Here is an 18405-nt window from a genome sequence, read left to right on the forward strand (position 1 = left end):
ATTTAGGATAGTGCACCTAAAACCTTCAAAAATTCTTAATGCTGTTCAGAATGGAGCAGTTCAGTTGATTGACTTCTCTCTCATAGATTCCTTTCATCCACTGTCTTACAAACAATTTCTGCATTGTCTCTTCTACAGATATTTCCATGGGAATTTTTCAGTAGAACTAGCATCCATTATGTCTTTCATTTCTGCTAAACCTATAGGAACATGAGCAGCAGTTGCTTAACATCCTTTTACCACATTCATCTTTTATTCCATCTACCTCAGTTCTGTGGAGCAGTGTACATGTACATTCCAACCAGTTGGTATGGAATGGTTTCTAATACTAGCTAGAAGTTGGCTAGAGTCCTGACTTATGCTGGATCTTATGTATTAGGTAGGCTGAATATGTGCCATCCAGATTCTTGAAATGTTCATGCTGCCATTGTTGTTGATATTTGGGTGGTTTATCAGAATTTCGCAGGGTTCCTTAAATTTCCTTTCGTACCAGGTTTTTGTATGGTATAAAGAGTGGGTGTTTTTTCCAGTCATACCTGGTACAAAAGGAAATTTAAGGAAGCCTGTGAAATTCTGATAAACCACCCAAATATCAACAACAATGGCGGCATGAACATTCCAAGAATCTGAATGGCACACATTCAGCCTACCTAATACATAAGATCCAGCATAAGTCAGGACTCTAGCCAACTTCTAGCTAGTATTAGAAACCATTCCATACCAACTGGTTAGAATATACATGTATAATCATATTGTAAATATGTGTATAATAAATTTAGTTTAATCCTTTATCCAAGTGTGAGCAAACAAAGTTTGTGCCTGAAAGTATCTTCAGGACTGGGGTAAGGTGGTACAACACCAGGGCAACTCGTTGCAAAGGTGGAGCAAGCTACCAACACTCCTGTCTCAGTATCTCCTATAATGCAAAACACATCCTTGCGGATATGTCTAATGTTATGCATTAAGGGAAGGGCTACTACCCAGACTAGTTTCGACCTTTATTGAGGTCTCTTCAGTGGGAGCCAGGCCCAAGCTGAGATACCAGGCAGAAGCATTCGCAGGTCATCATCTCTACCTATAGGAGTTGCCAAATGGTGTGCCACCCTTTTTTAATAAATTTCTCTGGATTTAGAGAAAGATGTTGAAAGTTTATTTTTCACTTGGTTAGAGTATAATAAATTTAGTTTAATCCTTTATCCAAGTGTGAGCAAACAAAGTTTGCGCCTGAAAGTATCTTCAGGACTGGGGTAAGGTGGTACAACACCAGGGAAACTCGTTGCAAAGGTAGAGCAAGCTACCAACACTCCTGTCTCAGTATCTCCAGTGGGAGCCAGGCCCAAGCTGAGATACCAGGCGAAGCATTCGCAGGTCATCTCTACCTATAGGAGTTGCCAAATGGTGACCTGCGAATGCTTCTGCCTGGTATCTCAGCTTGGGCCTGGCTCCCACTGAAGAGACCTCAATAAAGGTCGAAACTAGTCTGGGTAGTGGCCCTTCCCTTAATGCATAACATTAGACATATCCGCAAGGAGATGTGTTTAGCATTATAGGAGATACTGAGACAGGAGTGTTGGTAGCTTCCTCCATCTTTGCAACGAGTTGTCCTGGTGTTGTACCACCTTACCCCAGTCCTGAAGATACTTTCAGGTGCAAACTTTGTTTGCTCACACTTGGATAAAGGATTAAACTAAATTTATTATAGTCTAACCAAGTGAAAAATAAACTTTCGACATAAGTGTGTGTGTGTGTGTACACACACACACACACACACACACACACACACACACACACACATAGACTTGTTGTTGTGCCCAATGTAATTCTACAACATATAATATTAATAATAGGACTCTAGCATTGATGTGTGTATATATATATATATTTTTTTTTTTTTTTTCACTAGAGGTCAGGCCAACAATTGTTGTAATGGTTGGTCAGTAACTTTAACAAACCAGATAGATTGCAGTGTAGCTTGTTCTCTGTATATAGTGCATATGCTCCAGAAGATGACCTTGATATAAAGGTCAAAACGTCGAATGTAGAGTTTAGTTATATTAAACTAAAGTTTTACTTGAATCACCATGCAAGCCGTAGTGTTTTGACTGCTGTTTTGATTCTGATGTGTAATAGTGAATCCAAGTCTCATCCATAGTAATAAATCAACTCACAAAATCAGTTTTATTCTTGTTAAAATGCTCAAGCACTGTTCAGAGATTTTCATGTGAGTGCATTTTTGATCTGCTGCAAGCAAGCATGACACCCATCTTGTGCAAAGCTTTTCATTTGCAATTCTTCATGCAAAATATATCCTACACGTTCTTTTGAAATGCCTATAGTCTCAGCAATTTCACGCACTTTCACTTCTTGGTCATCCAGTACCATATCATGTACTTGATGAATGATTTCTGGTATTGTTACACTTTTTGAATGTCCTTCACGTGGAGCATGTTCAAGGCTGGTATGGCCATGTTTAAACTCAGCAGCTCAATTCTTAATTGTCGAAAACGAAGGAGAAGAGTGCCAATAAACTCTTATGAACTTTGAATGCATTTCTTTTGGTGTTAAACTTTCTTTTACAAAGAATTTTATAACTGCACGATACTCAATTTTATCCATTTAGGGATACAGACAACACTTTTGCTTCAGACAGGTGTATGAAACAAAATACTTGATAAAATGACTTGCAATTTCACATGGATGCCTATGACAGATGTACCAACTTAGGGGAAAAAAATCTTGCTGATAGTGTTGCCATCTATGGTCGAGGCTGAGGACTTTTCTGACCACCCTCGTATAAATATATTAGCCTCATAACTTTAGTTGTTTCTTCCTTAATTCCACCCACTACGATCATCTGGTCACTTGTTCTGTTCATTTTAAGTACGTTATGAAGACCTTGAACCTCTAGATAAAGTGAAATATAAAAGAACTTTCATGAATGTTTAATTTATGCAGGCTTGCAAGATTTTTGTGTTTCAGGTTAGCAGCCTGGTTACTACAAAAACCATTTTCTTAGTGAGTGGTTCAGAGCTCGTAATCAGTGCAGAATAATTTCATATTCAGCAAATATTCACCATATAAAGCTTTGTAGTTCCAAATAAAATTATCTTACTACTGCTTCATATAAAGTCAGGATTAAAGAAGCAGTTTAAGGTGTTAAGCATCTGCTATATATTTCAAGCCTCTCAGATATCAAGTTGAAGAAAGTATTTTATTATTATTATTATACAGGCACCTTCGTGGAGTCCAAAGACATCGTGGGAGACCCCATCTATCTACACAATCTATGATATACCTCTCCTTGAACCCATTAACAGAAAAAGCACTCACAACTGACTCTGGCAATCCATTCCACTCATTCACAACTCTCCAAGCAAAAAATCTTGTCCTCACATCCCTACTAACCACACCTTTATTTTAACTTCCAGTGATGATCCTTTGTTCTAGTCCCTCTAGCCAAATGCTGAAACATTTCCCTTGCATCTATACTATAAAACTCTTTAAGCATCCTAAATGTTTCTATCATATCCCCCTCTTTTTCTCCTATCAACCAACTTGTGCAATCCACTCACCTTCAATCTAAACTCATAGGGAACATTCCACAGGCCACTTGCCTCTGAATCCTGTCCACTGCTTCCTCATCCCTAAGAAACCTAGTGAACCATACTTGAGCACCGTAATCCAGATGTGGGCATATCAAGGTTTTGTAAAGGAAACTAACAACTTCCTTATCTATTATTAATGTATTCTTCAATAGGCAAGTAATCTTATCTGCAACCTTAGCAATATATCCTCTAAACTTTTAACTCTCTGTCTACCACCACCCCTAAATCTCTAGCTTCATCCATTTTCTGGAGTACAGTGCCATCAATGTGATAAACGGCTTGTAATATATTTATCCCAAAGTGCATAACTTTGCATTTCTCGACATTAAACTGAGATCCATTATCTTTTGCCCATACCGACAGCCTTTTTAAATCCTCCTGCAAACTCTCCACATCACCTTGATTAACTATTACCATACCTAATTTCGCATCATCAGCAAACAACTGAATATTTCCTTTCAGGTTATTTCCTGTATCATTTATGTATAAATTAAACAGCATGTCTTTTTTCATGTATGTTTCCCCACAAAAATTTTAGATAAATATTTATTTATCTAATAATAAATAAATACATGAATTGTTTTTCAAAATGTATTATCAAAATTTCTTGGAAATCATTCAGATTTCAGAACGATGATTGTTAATATACTTTAGGAACTGTAAAAAAAAGCTTAGGTTGCGATGAACGTGGAGGCTTAATTTTTTGTGCTTGCTTTGGAGTATTTCCCTGGAAATACTAATTGGGGAAGCGAGGTGTTTGTTAATTTTTTAATAATTTCTGCCCAGCGCTTCAAAATATATTTATATGAAAAAAAAAATGAAAATGGATAGTAGAGATGGGAAGTGAAAGAGTTATTGACAGAGGAATGATGCTCTCCCATAAGGAAATGGCCATAAAATTGTCATTTATTTCAAATCCTGAATCCCTTTAATCTTAAAGATCAGGAATCCTAACATTACTCCAATATACACGTTATTTCTTTGTTTTTTAATTTTATCCATAATTTTGTAAAATATTATTATATATTTTCTTGGTCTGTGTGCAAAATCCCTCTCTGCACACGCATGCACAAGATATTTGAATTCCCAGTTGATAATTGGGCACTGTTATAGACCAGTCGTTTTTCAACCTTTTTCATAACACTGCACACCTAGACTAATTATTAAAATTCTGCGGCACACTAAAAATATGTTATTTTTATTTTTTTGATCATCTGGCAAAAAATAGGCATAATTTTGATTGATATACACACACAAGATGGAAGACCAGACACTAATAAATAAATGTGCAAATTACATTATTTCTTTCAATTAATTTGTTTTCTTAAATCTCGCGGCACAACCGAAGACATCTCGTGACACACCAGTTGAAAATCGCTGGAATAGATGATGGAGACAGTATGCATAGGCAAATAGACTCGATGAGTGGAGGACAGGTAACTGTCCTCCACTAATTCAGTCTATTATGGGGGATTTCAACTATGGTAACATTGATTTGTATGGAGGAGAGGATAAATGAGAGGAAGGAAATGAATTTTATGTAGTTACTAAGGGATAACTACCTGAGACAGCATGTAATGGAATATACTAGGGGTTCGAGAGTGCTCGATCTAGTAATTGCATCTGAGAATTTGACTAATGAATATGACCATGTTGCCACCAATTGGTAAGAGTAACCATAAGGTCTTGACCTGGGAGGTGGCTAAATGTGTGGAATTTTCAATTAAGACAGGATACATGTGGAATTGCTGGGCTAGTAAGTATGACAAGCTTAGGAGATTGCTTGGTTCAGTGCCATGGCATGTAAAACTGCAAGGATTGGATGTTGATAGTGCATGGGAAGTGGTCAAGGAGCGTTTGAGGGAGATAATGGCTGACTGCATACCTAGAGTCCAGAGAGTAAATCAAGTAGGAGTTTAATGGATGAATAACACCATTAAGCTTGAACTGCAAAAAAGAAACAATTGTGGATGAAATTTAAGGAGAAAGGTGACCTGCAGGCACACGAACAGTAACAAAGCACAGGCCAAAAGGGTGACTAGTGCGGTAAGAAAAGCAGATTATGAAAAGAAATTAGCAATGCAAACTAAAGTGAATCCCAAACAGTTTTTTTGATATGCTGCAAGTAAAAGAAAAAATGTATATGGCAAAATGATTCTAAGGAATGCCAATGCCAGGGAGGTTACTGAATCAGCTGAAATAATAGAATTACTAAGTGAATACTTTGCAAGAGTATATCATCCAGGCTGTGATATTGCAGGAATGAGGGAATGAATGGCTGATATAGGAATTGAAGTGAATGAAATGGAGGTGAATAGTATATTACATAACCTTAATGTAAATACATCTGTGGGATTGGATTGTATACCAGCTCGAGTTTTACGTGAAGCAGCAAAGGAATTGTCTTCCCTTCTTCATATTGTTTAATTTAAGTCTCAGCTCTGGCTTAGTCCCATGGGGGTGGAAAGAGGGGAAGATAGTTCCATTGCATAAAAGAGGTTCCAAGACTGCTGTTGCAAATTACTGACCGATCAGCATATCGGGAATCATTGTCAAGGTTTTGGAGATATTAGTTGAGCAAAATACAGGAATGGATAGATAAAAATGGGATACTGTATGGAGGACAGCATGGTTTTGTGAAGGGTAGATCATGCCTAAGTAACTTGCTCACGTTTTATAATACAGTGACAGCTAAACTGGATGAGGGTAATGGATTTACAGTGATACTGCTGGACTTTGCCAAGGCCTTTGACAGGATACCACATGGAATTCTAATCACTGCAGCACATGGGGATGGATATAGGGTTGGTGAGATGGATAGGAGGGTGGTTGATGGAGAGATCAAAGAGGTAGTTTGTTCAGGAGTAGAGTCCAAAAGACTGCTTGTGACTAGTGGTGTGCTGCAGGGTTCTGTTCTTGGACCAATACTGTTTAATTTGTTCATTAATGATATAAGAAAGGATCTGAGAGGAACTGTTCATTTATTTGCTGATGATGCAAAGTTGGGTAGAGCAATAGTGAATGCACATGATGTCAAAATTTTGCAGGATGATTTGGATAGATTGGAGGTTCAGGTGCGCGCACTGCTTTAAGTTGTGATTGCTAACTAGTTATCAGCGAGATAAAAGTCTGACATTGGACTTCAATTCGCCATCAAACTAAATGTACATTTTCTTTATTAGAAACATCCGATATTCATATCCTTTATTACTTCTGTGTTCGCAGTAGAAGTAAAATCTTCGAATTTTGAAGAAAAAAAATTATTGCATAACATTTACTTCCCCTCTCTTCTGTTTCCGCAAGCCTTATATAATACGTAAGCCGTGCTTTCAGAAACAAATAAAATAATGCACATGTTTGATAACCGGTGATGCTAGATGTCCATAAACAAAAGTTCGATGATAGTCACTGATAAAAGATTTTTTTTTCTTCGGCTGGTTGCAGAATTAGTCGATCTGTGACAAGTAAATAAGATTCTTTCCAAGAAGAAAAGTTTTTTTTTTACATCATTCTGTAACTGTAGAACACATTCCAATTCTATTAGAATTAAGGAGATATCCAGTGGCATATTATATTGGTGGGATTGTGTTAGCAGGAAACTGATTAGGCTAGGGATCTTGGAGTTTTTGTTTTAGTTTAGAGGCGATACAGTAAAAATTGCTAATATAACTCAGGATATTGCAAATGCTGAAACGAACTCCGACATGGTGAGAATATGGAAGTCACTTTTGCTTCCACTAGGCGTTGGCACGACTGATGGTTTTGTTCAGATAAGTTGCTGTGGAGATCTTCTCTTCTGATTTCCAAGGTGATGTAGATACGGTGGAGAGGGTGCAGACAATTGATATCGGTACAGTGGAAGTAGATAATGAGGAGAGATTGGGAATTTGTGGACTGGACGCTAACAAATAGGAGGAAGAAAGGTGTGTGAATTGATTTGATGCTTATGAAAGGGTCATGTAGAATACCAGTAGATGGAATTTTTAATTTTATGGAGTGTGAGAAAGGACGAGAGGCTATTTATGGAAGTTGATCATGAATGCAATCAAGAACGGCTAGAGCTAAATTTTTCTCTCATATAGCGTTTCGTGACCGGAATGGCTTGCCTCTGGGTTGCGAGTACAGATCAGTGGCGCACCCAGGGAGGAGGCCAAGCCCCCCCCCCCCCCCCCCCAAAAAAAAAGAAAAATGAAAGAAAACACTAGAAAAATTTTTTTTGAAAAATCTTTTCCTAACTAAAATTCATTTTTTTTTTATTTATGTTGTGTCGTGTCTTCTATTCCTACTGAATTAGCGGTCACATAAGGTGGGTTACCCTATAGCCCTCGGGAATCACTGCCGCTGTGAACGCAAGCCGAACGAAGCAGTGCTCTGGCGGACTGAGCGCTATTTCGTTTGTCTGAGCTGAGCCAGAGAAGTTCACTGGTATCATTTATTGACGATCACTGCAGATGCTCCATTCATATGTCGTATGCAATGCATAGTGCGTATTCTCAAATCGTCTACTCAACCCCCCCCCCCCCCAAAAAAAAGATTAAATCATGAGTGCTCGGCCCCTTCCAAGATTAAATCCCGAGTGCGCCACTGGTACAGATAGTGTAAATTCAAGAGAAGGGATAGGGTAGGATTGAGTGATACGTGATTTCGCTTAGTCCCTGATTCTCTGGAGGTTTTTTAATAATTGGAACAGTTCCTGATTCTTATAGCAGTTTTTTTTTTTTTTTTTTACTAATTGCTCGGTTTACAAGTTACCTAGCAGTGTGTACTGGAGACCGGCAGCGGACTGACTTCATGAAGGCATTGCTTGTTACTAGTCACGCTTGCCTATTAACAAGCAATGTGTGTATTGCAAAACTAAGCATCTTTCAATTTAGAATACAAAAGTCATTGTCAAGGAGTGAAAAATATTAATGGTAATGAGAGAAAGACGAGCTTGGCTTATAAGATGTTGCTCATTTTAATAACAGGCAATAATGATACGCAGGGCTTTGATACTAATGCAAATCCTTCGCGCCACGCAAAAAATCTACTCCCCCCCCCCTTTTTTTTTTTGTTAATCCTAGCTCCCAGTAAGTGGATAGGAGTTCCATAAAGTAATTAAGAAAACACGAATGCAGCAGCACTAAAGGTAAAAAGATTTTGTTTAGAAAGTTATTTTTCTTAAATAAAAATATTTATTTAATAAAAATTTCTCGAGCCCAGATAATACGTATATCAAAATAATTATTCTATTGTGATGTGCCACCCCTTCTCGTACACACACGCATATATGCATGTAGTAGTGTTCTTAAAATCTGTGTGTGTGTAAAGTACAAAATTATAATTAACATATAAAGCATGTAGATTTTAATTTTGTTCACAGTATACCAGCAGATGGAAACGTTCTTTTCATCCGTTACTTGAAGTGATAAAATACCATTGACAGTGCAAAGAAAGATTGTAGTTCTAAGTTCAGGTGGACAAATAAGGACACTTGTTTATCTTGACACCAGTGTAGAGAATCTCATTGCCCTTGCGCGCGCATTTACGTGAAAATACAGTGGTTAAAAAGGATTTTCACAATGGTGTCCCATCTGAAACTGCAATCCAGAGCATGCTGTAACCATTTAGTCACGTCACCTAGAATTCAGAGAGGAACTTCGTTAGTGATCATTACTACTAGAAGGCTCATTAGGACAAAAAATATGCACTTTTCAAAAATTCTGAATTGATTTTTAAGTACATGTTAAAATGCACTGTGCTCATGATAAAGCTTGGTTGCACTTGATGCATTAGGTTGTGGACCTCTGTCTCTTCTGTGAGGACTTTTTTTTTTTTTAATGTAAATCCTGCCTATGAAGGGTCGCAAACCTTTAAGTACATTAGTACTTTGGCTAAAGATCGGATAATCCGGGACTCAACATCGATACGCTTTCAAGATTGTTTAGGTTTCATTAAGTGGGGGTTGCGGACCCACAACTACCGGTCTCGAAGGCATATATGGAAAACATTTTACTTTGTGAAATAAATATGCCAATTTTAAACGTACAAGGGACATTTGATAAACATTTATCCAATCTTACGTCAAATTCTGAAATAAGGTGTGTACGTGGAATATTAATAACAAACACTTGTCAAAATTACGACTTAATAGTACTATACCCTCCCCCCCGTTCTACGCCTGTTATTTTCGTGGATTTACTGCTTATAAAACTAGATTTCTACTCCTTCACCCCTTGATGTTTGATATAATTTTGTCTACATGTTGCTCTTACACATTTCTTCAAGTACAAATTTATATTATTTTTGCAAAAATAAAATATTAATGAATGTTTTTGGCTTGTAGCCATTATGAAAGTAAACGTGTTCACTTGCAAGACACTAGATCGAAAAACGCCTATTCACAGAGTAACTTTTTATTATTACCCCCCCCCCCCCCATGCGCAAGAGTCGCGAAAGCTAAATCTATAACAGGGCAGTACCGCGTGTGAGTGAGCACTTATGAGTTTCAATTGAACCAGTTGCATCATTCTCGGGTCAGATTCTGAATTACTTACGCAGAATATATTCAAAAGTTTTAATATATATATATATATATATCGTTTTAACGGTATATATTAAATATACTTTAAAATTTGAATTGCGATCATAATATTTTTAAAGTTCTTTTGCACACCTTTTCTCGTAGTGGAACATACTTTTATTGTGCTTAGACTGGGATATTCTTGAGGCTAAAAAGTAATACATTTGAGATACTACTAATCATGACCAATATTAATTCCATTTAGTTTGCGTTGTACGTTACAAAACAATGCGTATAATTTGCGGTGTGTTATTTAGTTTATTATTTTAGTTGAAAGTCATACATTTGTGAAGATTTCCGTCAAGGGCTTGTCGTTTTAAGTGCAGTATTGAATGGATAAGAAGGGGAGGGACAGGAAGCTACTGTGGGAAAGTTAATTGTTCCTTACCATGGATTTCCCCTTGCGGCATTCTCCCACACTGGGAGGTCGGTACCGTTTATAACAGTCTCCGGCTCAGGAAAATATACATTCTCCCCAGGAGTTTTCGCTTTAGGGCCTGAATTATTGTGTAATTGTTGTTTTAGTGCTGTGGATTACCGTTACCGGCTTTTAGAGATACCTTTCTTTTCATCTCAAGTAAATCGTTAGCACAGTTACAGCATTCGAGTTGTTGCGAATAGACAAAGCCGTTTTTTCCGATCATACGGTAGTTTATGTATGCAATTATTTACCGATATATGTCTCGCCAGTCATGATGGATAAACTTTTATCGTTTTTAATTAGTAATTACTATTTATCCCGGAAATAGCTGCATGATTCACCTTGCAAGTTGACTGGTAAAAGTTTTTTTTTTTTTTTTTTTGCTTGTATTTCAAATGCAACATTTGTGCCGTTACTAAGTAAAGTGATCACACGAGTTCTCTGCTTTATCATTTAAAAAAAAAAATGGTACTGCAAATGGTTTGCTAAGGATCTTTCTTTCGATGGTTTTAAATCTCCGATTTTTAATTTTTTGGTACATGTGGAGGAAATGTACAATCGAATCGTAAAGCTATTTCATACATTACGGTTTTTATATTTTTACTATGTTTTCTTCATTGCAATGTTTTGTTTATTTGTCATTTATAAATATTTTCAGTCGCTCTCCCTGAAAGTGATATGTCAACCGCACACTGGAATGAAAGTTTTTTTTTTTTTAATCATAAAATTTATGATTGAATAGTGTCCAACAAACAGCAATTTAGCATTTTTACGCTATTTTGATTGGTGATGCATTGTTTTTTCCAAGATAATGAGCACTTGGTTTTAAATGGTTGACTGTGGTAATTAATACCTACTCGATACGTTATTCGCCCCCTCCCTTGTATATCACTTATTCGCAAATAGTGTTGGTTTTATAATGTAATGCGAATTTTGGGTACTATTTTTTTCATGATTTATGAGTACCATTATTTAATTTGAAATATATTACAGTATTTTTTTCCTTTATTTGTTGATTAAATATGATGTAAAAGTTGGCGTGTGTTGACAGTGAAGAAAAATTTCGCACAACTCATATTTTTCGCGAAATTATCACTTCAGTTGCAAAATAGTTTGTCCTATCTACTTTGACCTAGTATATAGCAGCTGCAGGACTTTAGCGACCAGATGCCGAGTATTGGGGAGGTCAGCTGGCCTCATTTACGGTGAGCTGAATGTTATGTTTGCAATAGCAGTTAGTATATTTTCATCATAATATTGCTTTTTTTTTTGTTGTACTCATTACGAAAGTATGAAATAAAGGCATGTTGTTTCTATATAGAATTTCATTTTTACTTTTTTATTGCTCACATTATTTTTTCTGTTAATATGTTGCACAAACCCGAGTTGTGCAACATATTAGTCCAAGCAACTCTACCAATTGTTATTCTGGCTAGTTTCATCATTGTTTGAATTTGGAATTACCGAGTTTGACCATTATATAAATTCCATATGATTGGCGAATTCATTCAGTACTTTCCATGTAAATGGGATTTGGTTACTTTAAAATTTTTATATTTAATTTCAAGGATATATGTATATATAAAATAAAGAATGTTTTTATATTGATTTAATAAGATTTACTCTTTCTGAACCTCAATCTTTGGGAAAACTACAGTTATTTGGGAGAACTTGGTAATTGCTTTTTATATTATAAATACCTTTGTAGAATTCTCTTTTCTAAAAGGTTCGTGATTGTATAACATTTGTATAACATTTTTGTATTGTCCTTTAGTCGTGTCCGAAAGTGGTGCAGACAGTTCAGCAAAACCTCAGCTTCCCCCTGGAGTGAGTGAGAAAGACTATAATATATTTAAAAGAACTCAAGAAATTGCATTAAAGGTAATTTTATGTAAAATTTTCTTTTGCTGTTTATCTGTCTTATAAAGGAAATTTTCTGTTTTGAGTCATAAGTTACTACATTTTTGGAAATGATGGTAAATAATGAGAAAAATGACCTTTGTAAAATTCGATTTTCTAAAAGGTTGATGGTTGTATATTAAATTCAGAAATGCACATTGCTCTTACTTCATACATTGTTATTTTTTTAAAGGTTAAAATGCACTTCTCATTTACACTTTTTATATCAATGTCAATAACATTCAGATAGGGGAGAATTCCCTTTTCTCCAGGAAGTGAAATAGGCCAAAAGTTAAAGCTTTACAATAAATTTGCACAGTTTTATTTATCAAATTGGTGTTGAATTACCCGTAAAATGGATAAGTTTCTAATTAATAAAAGAAAAGCTGAAGGTGACGTTTGTGATGAACAAAATGTATCAACTATAGAGGAAACTACGCAAGAATCAACTGTTGAATGGTCTGCATTAATATGGACCATGTGACCCATGAGAGGCACATCAGAGTGAATTACTGTGCCGTGAAATTATGTTTATCTGAAAAGTGTGTCACCAACATGAAAAGTTTGGAAAGCACTGCTTTAGAGGTTGATTGTCTTCTCATACTTTTTGATTGGAATTTGTACACAAGCTGTATTAATAAAAGTTTTTGTGTGAAATACGTTTTTTTTTTACTTGATTTATGAGTACCATTATATTGAGAAGAAAGGTTAGCAAAATTAGTTAATACCAAGATGGCAGGAAAAAAATCCTGAGGAAAACCAAGATGTTGATAGATTGATATAGTAAAAAGTGCCTTAGAGGAGAGAAATATAAGGTCAGAGTCTTGGCAGTTAACAGATGATTAACTTGGAGGATAATTGTTGATTGGAAGTTAGTAATGGGGGAACTTTTCATGTGGTACTCATAGCATCCTGAACACCCCATGAGTGAATCCTACACTGTATGCTTTTGTAGTAGCATTACTCTTGGAAGTCAGAGTCCTATTTGTGCAAACAGCACCATGTGTAAAGTGAAGCTTGGTTTGACCTGGATGGGATATTTGTCCCCCATCACTATTGGCCCATTATTGACCCATGGAGGAAAAGCATGTATGCAGTTTTTTCACATTTTCAAGAAAAAAAAAAAAAAAAAGCATCCATTTTTTTTTCTTCCTCAGAAGGAAAAGGGGAAGGCTGTCATATGATTATGCAGGTTTGTCAACGGAGAATTCCTCATTAGTTATTCATACCTAAATGTCTTTTCTTGAATATATTTAAATGCGACCAGAACCTGGATCGTATGTGGAAGATATATTCACTTCCCAATCTTAGCCTACTTAATTTCTGTGCACATACTTGAATTAGCAGTTATCCATTTACAGGCTGCCTTAGTTTAATGTATATTGAAGTATCCAATAATTACAGTAGTGTATGTCATTGATTTTTTTGATTTTGCCTCTCATAAATAGATTTTGCAATATGAAGTACTATGTGTAATTTTTACAATTGTCCATTTTCAGGCCATGGGGCATAGTTCCTTGCCACCAGAACCCCAGGGTAGGTGCCCTGCAGCTATTGAATTTGGGAAGTACGAGATACAGACATGGTATTCATCACCTTATCCACAGGAATATGCAAGGTATGTGTGTTCCTATAGCTGCAGAACTATCGCATTTAAGTTTAATGTAATTTTATGAACCCTGTTTTGATTTGGTTAAAATAGGAAATTTGGGGTTAATTGCTGCTGCCAGTGGCATATAGGCAGAGCACTTCCTTTGTTTTGAGCACTGTAAATAATATAAATTCTAATCTGTTTGTTTTATGCTACTATGTTCACACATTAATGTCAGTGCAAGAAGAAATCTCTCTATCTTTAGCACACAATGAGATGTTTTCTCATGTTGATATATCTCGTATTGCTTATTGGCAGATGTGCCATGTCATGATAAGCAATTTGATTATAACCAAATCTGCACATGGATGGAATGGAGAAGAATGTTTGTTTCAGGATATATCAGAATCAGTAATCGAGGATAACCCTATATTTCGGTAGTATATTTAATTTACTGAAAGGTGGAAATATGTGAACTGACAGAATGATAGGGAAATATGAGGGTGGGGAATACGACTCATCAAGGGAAAAAAAAAAAAAAAAAAAAAAAAAAATTGAATTCTATTGGCTAGAAGCTGTTTATGTGACATGCAGCATATACACTCATCTGAATCCAGGCTATGCGAGTTTATAATTGCCTGCTACAGTCAATTGGTGATCTCTGAAGCACATGTCAGTGAGCCGAACACGAATAAATTTAGTTTTAATAATATAAGTAATTATATAAATGCATTTTTATAAAAATTCTTATCAATAATATATTTATTCACCTAGACAAGGTCTCTTTCTAAGACAATAAGAAAAAGAAACATTGGTGATGAGGGGAGAAAATTTCAAGAAAAATGGAAATTGAATTACTTCTGCACTGAAACCAAGGACAAAATTGTGTGCTTTATTTGTAACGAAACAATTGGTGTCACCAAAAAATATAATATAAAAAGGCACTTCAATAAAATTCACAAAGAACAATATTCATGCTTTGAGGATAAACTGAGAGCAGAAATGTTAAAAAGTATGAAGTATTCACTTCAAAGTCAACAAGTATTTTCAAAAATTATGAAAGACAATGAATCAGCAGTGAGAAATCTGATTTATGCAGCTATTTATTGGCTGAACATTCCAAACCTTTCAGTGATGGTTCCTTGGTTATGGAGTGTATGATAAAAGCAGCCGAAAACGTCTGTCCCAAAAAGGTGCAAGTATTTTGTGATATTTCTTTGTCCAGAAATACTGTGATTGAAAGAATAACTGAAATGGCAAATAATCTGCGTGACCAATTGCAAGAAATATCTGCAAATGTACAGTGCTTTTCAATTGCACTTGACAAAAGTTTTGATATTCATGACATAGCTGAAGTTGCTCTGTTTCTTTGGGCTTGTGATGACACTGTGAATATTTCTGAAGAGCTCTTGGGAATGATTCCCATCCATGGAACCATTACAGGGGAAGACATAACGCCGTTGAGCATTTTGGAAAAATACCAACTTCCTCTGAACAGGCTCGTAGCTGTGACAACCAATGGTGCTCCAGCAATGACAGGCAAAAATAAAGATTTTGTACCAAGACTTGCAGCAAAGTTAAAGGAAATATGTTCAGACATTCCAAAACTGCAATCTTTCCACTGCATTATTCACGAGCAGATCCCATGCTGACAAATACTGTGAACCTCATCTGATCCAGAGGCCTCAATCACAGCCAGTTTCCACAATTTCTTAAAGACTTGGAGAGTGAATTTGAAGGGCTACCTTATTACACAGAGATTTGTTGGTTATCTTGTCATGAGGTTAGAAAAGCTATTTTCTACTTTTAGAGAAGATAAAATTGTTCCTAGAAATGAAAAATCATGATGTTGCATTTCTTAATGATCAGACATGGTACAAGATCTAGCATTCTTAGTTGATATTACAGGACATTTGAATGATTTAAATGTCATACTTCATGGGAAAGATCAGTTAATAACACACATGAATTGATGCACTGGCAAGTTTTAGATGTAAAATTGGTTTTGTTTCAAAATCATTTAAAAGATAATATTCTAAATTACTTTCCTATGTGTGAACAGTTGGAACAATAACAAAGTTTTACCTTCTCAATATGGTCCCAAACTAGAAAAGATTAAAGAAGAATTTGATAGGTAATTTAAAGATTTTAAGGAACAAGAAGTTTTTTCACTTTTTACAGGTCCTTTTTCCTGTAATTTTGAAAAAGCTCCTATTTGTATTCAAATGGAACTTATTGATTTCCAAAATCATTGGATTCTAAAAGAGAAATACCAAGAAGTTGGTGATCCAAAATATACACTTATTTAGGTCAAAAATAAAAAAAAAGTTTGCAGCAAATATTCTATGTTATTCTGGAAGCACCTATTTATGTGAACAATTATTCTCATGTATAAAAGGTAACAAAATAGTCCACATATCAAGACTAACCGACATCAATCTTTCTGCCATAACGAAGGTCGTATGCTCTCAATCTTTGAGTCCAAATTTTGGCAAGCTGGTTAACAATAAATGTTGTCAAGTGTCGGGGAGAAAAAAATACTATAATTACTTAAAATTACTATAATTACGTTATGCAAATATATTTTTTTTACCCCAAAATATTATCATTCACATTTAAAAAATTCCCCAAAACATAGATATTTCATCCCCAAAATAGAAGTATTTTATTTCAGCAAAAAAAAAAAAATAAAAAAAAATCAAACTAACAGGAGGCTCTGTAAATTTTTGTTATGGTTATTAATGAGACTTTATACTTTATAGACTGTATAAATATTTGATTTGCTCAAATAAACTTTAATATTGGTTTAAATGCTATATATTGTAAATATTGATATAATAAAAAATATTCTTTATTTTTTTGAGTTGTCATAAGCATTATACTGTTATTTTAATGAGTTAGAATAAATAAAATTTTCATTTTTCAGTTTATTTATACTCATTCTTTCACTTCCCCCTTCAATTCTAATTGGAGGGGGAAGTGCAGCTTTTTTTAGTCGAATTTTTTGCGGCCCACTTGAGATGCACTTTTATGGCAAATGGCTCGTGGTCATCCAATTGAGTTTGACACTCCTGCTATAATCTCTCGACATGCATGTTTTGCATTTATGTTGGGCATAATTTTAAAAAAAAAGTGGGAAAGAGAAGTAGAAAGTATTTTTAACTTGGGTATAATTATGTTAAAGATACCAAGCAATTTTAAACCTGGTTTTACTCCATTTTTCCCAAGTAAGCAAACAGACAAAATGTCAAGTTTGCGCCTGCAATTGATGCAAGACTAGCTGATCCCACAGGTAGTGCAAGACCAAGGCAACTCGTGGTAACGGTGGAGCAAGCTCTGATCACTAATCTTAATATTTACCCTTAATGCCAAAACACATCTCCAAGAAGGGGATGTAGGATGTTTTGTATTAAAGGCAAGGGGCCACTACCCAGACCGGTTTCGACCTTTATTGAGGTCTCATCAGTGGGAGCCAGGCTAGAAATACCAAGATTTAGTAATGCAGAGCTTGTAAGTATTTTACCAAAACAAGTTACCATAAGGTGTTATAACCTTATTAAATAAAAATCTCAGGAGGAGAGTCTTGCATCAATTGCAGGTGCAAACTTGACATTTTGTCTGTTTGCTTACTTGGGAAAAATGGAGTAAAACCAGGTTTAAAATTGCTTGGTATCTTTAACAGGGAAAGAGAAGTGTTTGTGAAATATAAATAATGAATCAATAATAAAAAAACAGCTGTGTACATTGGTAGCTTAGTAGCTCTAGGGAGGGGCTTATCCAGTGACCTACTGGCAGGAATACAAATATGTATGGGTTAATGGAACAGCAATTATTTTGTAGAATTTGTGCTCATTACGTGTTTATATTTTCATTTTTTTTATTTATGTTTCACTTTGCTTTCTAAGATTTTTTTTTTTTTATTCACTAATGATGTGAAAGGGTAGATGTTTTTCATTATGCAAAGTCATTTTCATTCCATGGTCTCTAATTGCACTAACTGTTGCTAAATAGATTGAAAAACAGAATCTCTGTATTCTGTTTAGTGATGCAAGAAAAGCAAGTAATTTTATTGTATCTATATTAGTATCTGTTAAGGAGGGTTTTCACTATATAGAAATGTGTAGTGAAAACTGTGAAGAATAAGATGTATAGTGAAAAGTATGAAGAATAGACATAGTGAATAAAAATCCACCTATTCCTGAATCAAAAATGAATTCCATGTTTTATAAGAGAATTACATCTGATGATTTCCAGCAAAATACTAGCATGTGTGGGATTTGAATATTTATGATTGATAAGATAGAACATCTTTCAGTGAAAAATCTCA

General features: G+C 35.3%; 1 protein-coding gene across 5 annotated transcripts in view; it reads left to right on the forward strand.

The window, feature by feature from the left end:
- Positions 1 to 18405, forward strand: part of LOC150099350 (uncharacterized) — a 350001-nt gene that overhangs the window by 204623 nt on the left and 126973 nt on the right. For all 5 annotated transcript variants that reach the window (XM_090404451.1, XM_090404452.1, XM_090404450.1 and 2 more), the window contains 2 exons: positions 12363 to 12469; positions 13987 to 14105. In XM_090404451.1, the coding sequence (XP_090260577.1) occupies positions 12363 to 12469; positions 13987 to 14105 (226 nt within the window). The remainder of the gene's footprint in view (positions 1 to 12362; positions 12470 to 13986; positions 14106 to 18405) is intronic.

The sequence above is a fragment of the Typopeltis vanoorti genome, chromosome 14, assembly GCF_054136105.1.
Source record: "Typopeltis vanoorti isolate ZY-2024b chromosome 14, IOZ_Tvanoo_1.0, whole genome shotgun sequence".
Taxonomy (NCBI): domain Eukaryota; kingdom Metazoa; phylum Arthropoda; class Arachnida; order Uropygi; family Thelyphonidae; genus Typopeltis; species Typopeltis vanoorti.